The sequence below is a fragment of the Chiloscyllium punctatum genome, chromosome 1 (genome assembly GCF_047496795.1).
Source record: "Chiloscyllium punctatum isolate Juve2018m chromosome 1, sChiPun1.3, whole genome shotgun sequence".
NCBI classification, from domain to species: Eukaryota; Metazoa; Chordata; class Chondrichthyes; order Orectolobiformes; family Hemiscylliidae; genus Chiloscyllium; species Chiloscyllium punctatum.
The window spans coordinates 29,348,422-29,359,463 of record NC_092739.1 but is presented as its reverse complement, the minus strand read 5'-3'; the positions used below and the strand labels follow the sequence as shown (position 1 = coordinate 29,359,463).

Sequence of the window (11,042 nt, the reverse complement as noted above, 5' to 3'; positions counted from 1 at the left end):
CATATACAGAAAATAGTCTAGCATTAATATTACTGCTTTGATAGAAAGTCATCTAGACTCAAAACATTAGCTTGCTCTCTCTCCATGGATCCGGTGATCTCCAGCATTTTTTGTTTTCATTAATTGAATTGAAAATACAGTAATCATATATTTTCCCTACATTTCATGCTTTGATTTCACATAAACCTCAAATTGGATGTCAAACATCCCAGTAAAAAATTGTCAACTAAGAATACAAAACACATTGACCAGATACTTTCGGAACTACAAAGGACAGCATTCCAAAAGATTGCATTTCATAATTAAGCATCCTCTGAAAGGGTGAATGAAATGCTAGTTGCCTCCATTCATCAAGCAGAAACTGACATCATGCTGTGAATCAATGTTGCAAAGTTGAAGTCTCCACCTCATGCAGAGACAGGTCTTGGATATTAAAACCCTACAGGAAAGGGCATTGCAAAACATTCATACCAAAACACGGTAATCAGCCTCAGGCAACTTCCCCTGCTGCTTCCTTTTCTGTCACATTTATATCCAGTGAGCTGATTTGCATACTGTCCTGAGGGTGTTGGCCCACAAGGAATCTGTTTACATTTTAAAGTGGATTTCCGAGGACCAGCATAAACCCGAACAATGATGCATGCGTTTTTTTCCCCAGAAATAATAGCCAGTTTTTTTTTGTAGATGCAGAACGCTCTCCGTCTTAGGGAAAGGAGACATTACTGCAGATGTTATTTTGCGCCCTGCTACAGGTACGTTGAGTGTCTGGCCACTTCAGTAGCAGACAGACCTTCACCTGTTGTCCTCACTTGCTTCTCCACACGGTCAGTCCATTAATAGTGAGCTGAGCCATCCAGACCATGATGCTTCAGCTACAAACCCAGATCTACGTTATATGACTGATTTTAATCAAAGCAATGATAAAGATGCAGCAACAATTAAGGTTGATGAAGAATACGATTGCTCCAGCAGCTGTTAAAAGTGCAGTTGACTCATGACAATATTAGACTCAGCTACAGAATGACTACCTCCTTTCCGTCCATAGACAGTTCTGCATTAAACTCATAAATAAGAAAATACTTGATGACATTTACAACTTAAAGAAGTAACTAACTTTCAAATCACTATAGAAATAAATTATAGCTCAAATGGTGGGAACTTTATAAAAACACATTAGATAATTTCCATGGCATTCCAAACTAAGTAACAGCATCCAAGCAAATAACTGGCTATTTAAGTGTTTTGGCTACAATGGAATAAAGAACAACAGTTTATAAGTGATTAGAATACAAAGCAATAATTTTGCGAACTGAAATTACAAGGAAAGAATGTTCAAACTTTTTATATCTTTTTCAACGCAAGTGCTAAGTAATTCCTTGGACATCACATACACCTGAAAATGGACTAAATCTTACACCATCATCACTAACAGCCTGTGTTAAGACTATTGCAATGGCTTCGGAGAGAGATTTGCAACCAGTCTGGCAGTCTGAGCAATTTACACTTAATTTACACTTAATTGATACAAAGTGACACCATTTTCATTCAACAGGCTCCACCAGGACACTGCAGTATCTCAGTCACATAGTCATTTTACAAGGGCGAGCCTTGCTTGCCACCAGCTATGGAGGAGTTTATGGTGCAGCTCACTACTGTTCCCACCTGATGACTATATGGGTACAATTTCCAGCAGAAGCTAGGACATTGCAATGATACTTGGATGATGTTTGTCTTTCTCAATATTGAGTTTCCCTGACACCGATCACACAGCTTGGTGGAAACAGGAGTGAACTACTAACTTTTAATATCAGATTTATTGAATTGAATTTATTATCACGTGTACTGAGGCAGAGCGAAAAGCAAGGATCTGCTAACTCATTAGAAATATCAAACATTTCTGGCTTTATTTTGTTGCAATGTTCATATCTAGCAAGGGCATAACCACAAACTACTGACAAGTTCTTGTGGAGATCTAATGAAATATATAAAAAGGCATTACTGAAAATTGTTAAAAGTTTACACAGTGACTATTTTCAATGCAGTTTCACAGAACCAAATTCTGGGTTTATGTTTAAAGTTATAACTGAAAATGAGTATCCAATCACATCTTGCTGCTATTTCGATGCATCTAAGCAGCTTTAATATTAGAACAAAATCTTGGAAGTAGATTTATGGCTGTTAAATCATTACATCAAAACAATTCACAGAACATTCAGAAAGTCAAACATATCCTGTATTCTTGAAAAACTGTGAATATCACTCAGCCGACTGCAAATGATAGCTATATTCAGTACAAAACTGTTAAAATTCTTCAAAGTACTAAAAGAAAATCCAGCCGTGGAATCCAGCCGTACTAGGTGGCGTGATCATCTTCAGTCTTCGTCAGAGAAATGTATATGCTTGTTAGCTTTGTGTGTCTTGGCAACGATTATTTTCTCGGCCTTGCCAATTAACTGCAACACAAAGAGGGCAGCTAAGTATTAGGCAATGACCATTTCCAACAAGAGAGAATCCAACTATTGCACCAATCAATGGCTTCTCACTATCAACATCTTGGGAGTTACCACTGACCAGAAACTGAACTCAAAAAACCACATAATTACTGCGGCTACATGAGAAGATCGAAGTCTGTGAATTCTGTGGCAACTCATGACTCTTTAGCCACTTGTCTGGCACTGATCTGAGGCATTCAGTAAGCACATTCTCCATCACTAACACATGGTAGGAGTTTGCACTACCTACAAGATGCACTGCAACAACTCATCAATGCTCCTTAGACAGCACCCTCCAAACACATGATGTTTACCAACTAAAGGGTCAAAGGATGCAGATGCGTGGTAAAATGGGATTCTTCAGTCATACTGAAGAATCGAGGACCATGATAATAAAAGATCACAGAAACCATACAGCGTAGAGAGAGAGACCACTTGGCCCATCAAGTCTGCACCAACCATCTGAACAGGACCTCATCCAAACCCAGCCCCACCTTGTCTATCTTCATAACTCCTCATTTACCATGGCTAATCCAACCAGACTGCACACCCCTACACACTGCAGACAATCTAGGCCAAAAAGTCTGAAAGAACCTCCGATGCTGGAAGTCTGAAGCAAAAACAGAAGCTGCTGGAAAATATGAGCAGGTCTGGCAGCATCTGTGGAAAGGCTTGGGTCAGGTTCTAAAGAAGGGTCACTGAAACAGGAGCTCTGCTTTCGCTTCACAGATGCTGCTACACCTGCTGAAATTTTCCAGCAATTTATATTTTTGATTCTGATTGTCAACATCTTTCGGGTTTTAGAAAATTCACAAGGTTGAGAATGCACTCAATATACTCAAAGAATGATGTGTTTTTTTTAAACTACCTTCTCCATGCCCCGTTTTTTGTCCCGGGGGCGGTTTAGTTTTGCTTGTCTGTCCACCAAAATCTTCTGCCAATAGCGTTGTTCACTGTCACCTTTGGATGGAAAGCAAAAACAAATGCAACAAACCATTAGAATATAGTTTGGATGAAAGGTCTCTCTGCGCAGATGCTAAATGGTCTGCTGATTAATTCTAGCACCCTTTTTTTAAAATGAGGTAAAAACAATGACTGCAGATGCTGGAAACCAGATTCTGGATTAGAGTGGTGCTGGAAAAGCACAGCAGTTCAGGCAGCATCCGAGGAGCAGGGAAATTGACATTTCGGGCAAACGCCCTTTAACAGGAAAGTTTTAAATTATTTTGTCAGCTGTTGGGCCAATTTTCTACCTAGCTTTCATCCAAAAGATACAAGCCTCCCATAATCCACCAAAACAGCTTTTGTGGGTTCCGAATATCAAATTTCAGTAGACAAAAAGAAATGTTGGCTTCCTCTTATTCAGTCATTACCAATGGCCATTGCTTTATGGTCTCCCAGAGCAAGGAGTTGACCTTGACCAAGTGTTTCAAGACCGGCACATTCCAAGGTCCAGGACTACTTGCTGAGGGACACACTAAAGCTCAGGGCAGCTGCCACCAAGGCGCAGTGGGGAAAAAAAAACACCATCTGAGGCCTTTCTGCTGAAGCTAAATGGGGATCAGTTCAGTTATAACATCCACTATTGTCTCAAATACATATAAATATAACCTTGTAAAAGTAAGAAATGCCTTGGGTTTAATTGCTGGATAGAGTCACACCCCAATGTCTCTTTGTTTCTTAGAGTCATAGAGATGTACAGCATGGAAACAGACCCTTCGGTCCAACCCGTCCATGCCAATCAGATATCCCAACCCAATCTAGTCCCACCTGCCAGCACCCGGCCCATATCCCTCCAAACCCTTCCTATTCATATACCCATCCAAATGCTTCTTAAATGTTGCAATTGTACCAGCCTCCACCACATCCTCTGGCAGCTACATGTACCACCCTCTGCGTGAAAAAGTTGCCCGTTAGCTATCTTTTATATCTTTCCCCTCTCACCCTAAACTTATGCCCTCTAGTTCTGGACTTCCCGACCCCTGGGAAAAGACTATCCATGTCCCCCAATTTTGTAAACCTCTAGATCACCCGACGCTCCAGGGAAAACAGCTCCAGCCTGTTCAGCCTCTCCCTGTAGCTGTTTCTTCTTATGCTACTGTACAGAACTAAACTGCTTTAGCGACTATGTATGTATTTAAAGATATCTTTATGTACAAAGTACATTTTTGAAATAAAATCCAATATCTAGGTCTTGGAACCACTCAAAATGCCCTTGGGTAATAGTGCTACCGTTAGTGCCATGGACTGCCTGAGAGTAGATTTACTGCCTTCATCACTTGTGCCACTTCAGGGAATATTTTAAGTTTTACTTGTAGTGTTTTACCACATTACAACTTTATAAAGTTACTAAAATGTGTTAACAAATGATGAAGTGTTAATTTCAATGCTCATTAACGTTATTATATACCAAGATCATATGGACGATCCCTGGCCTGAGTGCTTTGAGGTTTATTTTGTTCATAGGCTTGGATTTACTGGAGAAGTGTAAATTTAGATAGGATCTGTTTCAAATATTGAAGGCTGCGAGGACCTCAGTGATGGGCCGGAAGACTTGCGAGCTATTCCTTTAAACTGACGGAACAAGAAGTTAGGCTGGAACTGCAGGTGTAACTGTTTGCGAGGACAACCAAAAATAGAGATAAGGAGGGGCAAAGATACAGACAGATTTGAAACAAACATGAGAACTCTTAAAATCAAAGTGTTGCCTGACCGGGAGCTACTAAGACTCTGAGTGCACAGGGTTGATGACGACATTTGATAAGAGAGTTAGGACATGTACAAATTTTGGGATGACTTCATGTGCATAGAAAGAAAGATATAGTAGACTGGCCAGATATGTGTTTTAACTGTCAACTCTTTAGGTAACACAGGCATGAGTGAGTGTTTCATTGGCAGATGAGTTGAGACAGGAATAAAGCTGGAAGGTGAAATTATAGAGTCTAAATGATGGTTATATGGTCAAAAGTTCTTCTCAGACTTAAATATGACACTGAGATTGGGAATAGTCTCATTTGGTTTTCGACAGTCGGGAAATTAATAGACTTGTTATTGCTGGGTTTAGAACGGGACATGAAATCAATGGCCAACAGGCTAATAATTAGCACAAAGTGTTCAATACCAAACTTAGCTTCCCCTTTTTTTACATCAAGAGGCATTTGGATGGGTATATGAATAGGAAGGGTTTGGAGGGATATGGGCTGGGTGCTGGCAAGTGGGACTAGGTTGGGTTGGGATATCTGGTCAGTGTGGACGGATTGGACCCGAAGGGTCTGTTTCCATGCTGTACATCTCTATGACTCTAAGTGACAATGTATTGCATAAAATGGTGACTCAGAAGTTGGTAAATAACTAATATAGTAACCCATTCGGAAATATCTAAACCTAAGTGGACAGAGATCCAGGCACAGCAAGTACGTTACAACAGCATGTGTTGATTGTCTTTTTGTGATGTTTATAAATGTAACTTTGTGTGCAGGAGGGATTAGGTTGAACAGTTGCCTCTTCCTACATTTGGATGAAGGTTAAACATTGGATTATAAATGTTTTCCCCTAGTTTCTCCTTTGCACATCTGCAGAGATGGATGGCTTCCATTCAGCAACATCTCACAGTGGACAGCTGAGATATTCACTGCAGTGTTGCCAGGGTTTAAACCACCTCTTCACCATCCTCTGACCTCTTTTCCCATTCAGCCATCCTTCTATGTTCCCTTGACAAACAATTCATGCCTTCATTGTTACATATTTTTAATTTGCTAGGTCATAATAAAATACATAGAACTCTTCAGAAAATGGTGGATTATATTTTAGTACAGTATAGTGTTTTGAAGAATAATTCCCAACTTTAGATAATAAAACAGACAAAGGTATTTTTCTGACAGGGGGTTCAGCATTTGAAAGTCAAATATTGAAAATTTATCAAGCAGACCTGCGAGAAGTTCAAGTTTCCAGTTGTACTTGCTCTGTATTTCTCGTTGTGCCCTCATCAGAGTCTGGGCATCTGCAGGAGTTTTAAACCGAACGTGTCCCTCAGAATCACCTTCGAGCAGGTCCACGTACAAAATCTCAGCAGTTTCTAACAGAGCATCCTTCACACAATACATAAACAGGTCATTACTGAAGAGCAATCAAAAACATATTGTCAGAAAGTGCTGGAAAGACTCAGCAGATCTGGCAGCATCTATGGAGACAGAAACAGAGTTAATGTTTTGATTCTAGTCATATCAGATTTGAAATGGGAACTATGTTTCCCTCTCCACAGATGTTGCCAGACATGCTGAGTTTATCCAGTATTTTCAATTTTTTTTATTTCAGACATCCAGCAACAGTATCATCTTGCTACTATAAAAAATATTAATGTTTAAAATAGGAGACCAATGAAGGCAGATTCGTGGTAGTGGCACATCTTCCACCTCATTCCCACCCTCTTTCAATTTTGATTATTTCAGTTTAGTCTGCTCTTTAGAATCCAATCAATATTGCCAGGATATCTCACCTAAACAATCACTTTTCAAATGTTACCTCAGTCAGAATTATATTTAACCATCAGTTATTCCTGATGACTTATTAGACAAAAAGCAAGTTTCCTCTGCCTTTGGTCAGAGGCGCAGAGTATTGTTCTAAAATGGTTTCTGCTGTAACACCTTAAGGGTGGCAGGGGGGCTCAGTGGTTAATATTGCTGCCTCACAGCGTCAGGGACTCAGACTTCAATTCCAACCTCGGGTCACTGTGTGTGGAGTTTGCATGTTCTCCCAGTATGTTTGTGCGGGTTTCCTCCAGGTACTCCGGTTTCCTCCCACAATCCAAAAATTTGCAGATATTTTGGCCTTGCTAAATTACTCAAAGTGCCCAGGGAAAGGTAGGCTAGGTTGATTAATCAGGGGAAATGCAGGGTTACAGGGACTGGGTAGGGGGGTGGGTCTGAGTGGGATGCTCTTTGGAGGATCGGTGGAGGCTCTATGGGTCAAATAGCCTGCTTCCACATTGCAGGAATTCCAGGATAAGAAACAGGAGTAGGCTGTTGGCCCTTCAAACCTGCTCCACCATTCAAAAGTATCATGGCTGATCTGATATTCTTTCATAACCATTTCCAGCATTTACCTTGTAATCCTTGATTCTTGGACTTAAGAATTTATCGATCTCAGCCTTAAATAAATACAAGGACTTTGTCCTCATAGCTCCCTATGTCAAGGAGTTCCAAAGACTCTCAACCCTCAGAAAGAAGATATCCCTCCTCACCTCAGTCCTAATTCGCACCCCTGTATTCCGAAAAAATGCCCTCTATCCTAGACATTCCCATGCAAGGAAATATTCACTCAGCATTGACCCTGTCAAGCCTTTAAGAATCCTAAATGAAATCACCTTTCGTTCATTTAAATTTCTGAGAGTAAAGTCCGAATCTGTTTTGCGTTTGCTGACAATCCATCTTACTAGGGATCATCCTCATGAACCTTCTCTGAACTGCCTCCAATGAAATACCTTTCCATAAATCAGGGCACCAAAACGGATCACAGAATTCCAGATGTGGTCTCACCAGGACCTGTGTGCTCTTGCTGTCCAATTGATATTAACTAACCCAGCACTACTGTGAATTGAACCCAAGTCTGTACATGCTGAATCAATCATTGGAGAGTTACTACAGTGAACTTCTGTTACATCACATTGTTAGCAAATTCTCCAATGTGAGTCACTGGGCTGTCAAATTACCTTCATCGTGACGTCCAGTTATACCATTTATAAATGGTTGTGGGGTAAAAATGATACCTACATGTTCAACTACAATACTCTCACTCTATGGCTGTCCCACTTCAGTAAGCGTCAGTTCTCAGTTAATGTTCCGCCATTTATACAAATTAACTTTTAATACAGGTCATTGGATGGTGATCATAGAGATGTACAGCACAGAAACAGACCTTTCAGTCCAACTCATCCATACCAACCAGATATCCTAACCTAATCTAGTCCCACTTGCCAGCACTTGGCCCATATCCCTCTAAACCCTTTCTATTCACATACCCATCCAGATGCCTTTTAAATGTTTTAATTGTACCAGCCTCCTCCACTGGCAGCTCATTCTATACACGCACTATCCTTTGCTTTAAAAAGTGGTCACTTTTAAATTTTTCCCCTCTCACCCTAGTTCTGGACTCCCCCACCTTAGGGAAAAAGACTGTGCTTATTTATCTTATCCATGCCCCTCATGATTTTATAAACCTCTACAAGGTCATGCCTCAGCCTCCAACACTCCAGAGAAAACAGCCCCAGCCTATTCAGCCTCTTCCTATAGCTCAAACCTCAGGAATGATAACCCCAACAAATTTTCCATGTCTGTAGAACAGCACCAGTGTATGTCCTGTCAAAACTGACCAACTTGGCAGGAGTAGGACCTACACTGTGCAGTCTGCCAGGCAAGAGTTGTCAAGAAGTGGAGGTTCAAACCTTTCATAATATTTTTTTTAAAAATGTGTTTAATTGGTGTCAGAAATTTTGGAATTTAGAGAAAAGGCTTCTGAAGGCGGCTCAGTGGAATGAACCATATGTCTGTATGATCAGTAATTAAATCTTTGACCATCAGTCTGATTAATAAGGCTTCAGATTTTTTTGGAGGAACAAAACATAAATAGGAGGGAATTTACAAAGCAATGTATTTTTTTGTTTAGGGGAGGTGTGGTGAAGGAATTTTAAAAATATATTCCACTGCAACAGAAAGAAACTTTCCAAACTCTAATTTCTTATCTTGAAATAGACTTTAGACCAACAGAAAATGATTAATTACTGAGAAAATGAACTCATGGCATATACAAATTGTTACAGGATGACAGACTGCCTTGAGAACTGGTTCAAAGTAAAAACCTAGCTTGAGGGCACAAATTTACCTTGATCTGTTTCCTGCCCAGCAGGGTCTCAGTACTGGTGATCTTCACAATGACTCCACTCACAAACTGAGGCCCCAGGGTGTTAACCTTCACAGAGGGTTGGGCTCCTTCATTGTTAACCTTTGCTTTAGTATAAGAGAACAATACATCAATAGCTTTGAAATTCAAGGTATTTTACACTAACACATTCATTCAAAGAATTCTAACAGTCCACCCCCATCCTAAGAGCCCAAGCACAATTTCAAAGGCTTTTGTTTTTCAAAACTATTTGCATGCTAATTGACTCACATCTCGCAGTTGATTCCCCTTAGAGAATGTAAATTCCTAAAACACTTAAAGATTAATCTTGAATGCTCCTGCCTCTCAATGGATTAGTGAGAAGCAGAATCACTGGGTGCCCCAGTTTTGACCTATATGGGGTCATTCGATCTCACATCACCACAGCATGGTTATTGCAATTCATGTCAAAGGCCCCAGAGTTTGAGGGACTAAAAAGAACAATCTGTGTTGAGAAATCATTTGGAAGGATTGATACGAGTACACGTCTTTATGTCTATCCACAAATTGAGGTCGGGTTTGGCCTGCCTGTTGGGCCTTCCACCTAACTGAAAAATGTGTTGCTGGAAAAGCGCAGCAGATCAGGCAGTATCCAAGGAGCAGGAGAATCGACGTTTCGGGCTTATGCAACATATTTTTCAGCTCTGATCTCCAGCATCTACAGTCCTCACTTTCTCCTTCCACCTAACTGGACAATGTACCATCGAGGTTCACATATGAATACTGACAAAGTATGAGTCGTCAATAATTGCCCATACATCCAAAGTCCCGCAATGACATGTTGACAACAGCTGGCTTTTACAGGCCAACTTTAATGCTCTTCACAAGGGCATCAAATAACATAATAGGACATAACATGCTGCTAGTGACCAAAACATGGTCAAGGTGGATCAGTAGTTAGCACTGCTGCCTCACAGTGCCAGAGACCTGGGTTCAATTCCTGCCTCAGGCAACTGTCTGTGTGGAGTTTGCACATTTTCCCCGCGTCTGCGTGGGTTTCCTCTGGGTGCTCCGGTTTCCTCCCACAGTCCAAAGATGTGCAGGTCAGGTGAATTGGCCATGGGAATTTGCCCGTAGTGTTAGGTGAAGGGGTAAATGTAGGAGAATGGGTCTGGGTAGGTTGCTCTTCGGAGGGTCGGTGTGGACTTGTTGGGTCACCCGACTTCAATCACCTCAAAATGACACTGAATACCGCCCTGTCAGGCTCACAGCCTCTCCATCTTTATGTAATTCATTAAAAATTGTAATTTTAACCAAGTTTATACTCATGTCTGAGATTATCTCCCTAATGTTGATATCAGCCATTTTTGACAATGCCGTTGCCACCCAAATGGAGTGTTTTTTCTTGGATCCAAGCAGGCACTTTGGGCTAATGGCCTTTTTCTGTTCATGCAAAGACTGATAGAAGTCATGAACTCACCGTTCTCTGGCACTCTATAGGACTCCCAAAATCTATATTCTATCCACATAACAGTAAATAGAGCTATTTATTTGGAATGGTGCTGAGAGAACTATACTCTATATCTAAACTTGTGTTGTCCCTGTCCTGGGACTGTATGCTGGGGAGGGTGTAGGTAGTTTTACAATCAGAGTAAAAGAATAGAGGCAGCTTTACTC

The 11,042-nt window shown here is 40.8% G+C and overlaps 1 protein-coding gene across 2 annotated transcripts in view; it reads right to left on the bottom strand.

Moving 5' to 3' along the window:
- Positions 1-1,882: 1,882 nt before the first annotated feature.
- Positions 1,883-11,042, bottom strand: part of larp7 (La ribonucleoprotein 7, transcriptional regulator) — a 36,662-nt gene continuing 27,502 nt past the window's right edge. For both annotated transcript variants that reach the window (XM_072584260.1, XM_072584303.1), the window contains exons 10-13: positions 9,369-9,493; positions 6,421-6,580; positions 3,361-3,452; positions 1,883-2,453 (exon numbers count right to left, since the gene is read on the bottom strand). In XM_072584260.1, coding sequence (XP_072440361.1) covers positions 2,373-2,453; positions 3,361-3,452; positions 6,421-6,580; positions 9,369-9,493 — 458 coding nt within the window. In that variant the 3' untranslated portion in view covers positions 1,883-2,372. The remainder of the gene's footprint in view (positions 2,454-3,360; positions 3,453-6,420; positions 6,581-9,368; positions 9,494-11,042) is intronic.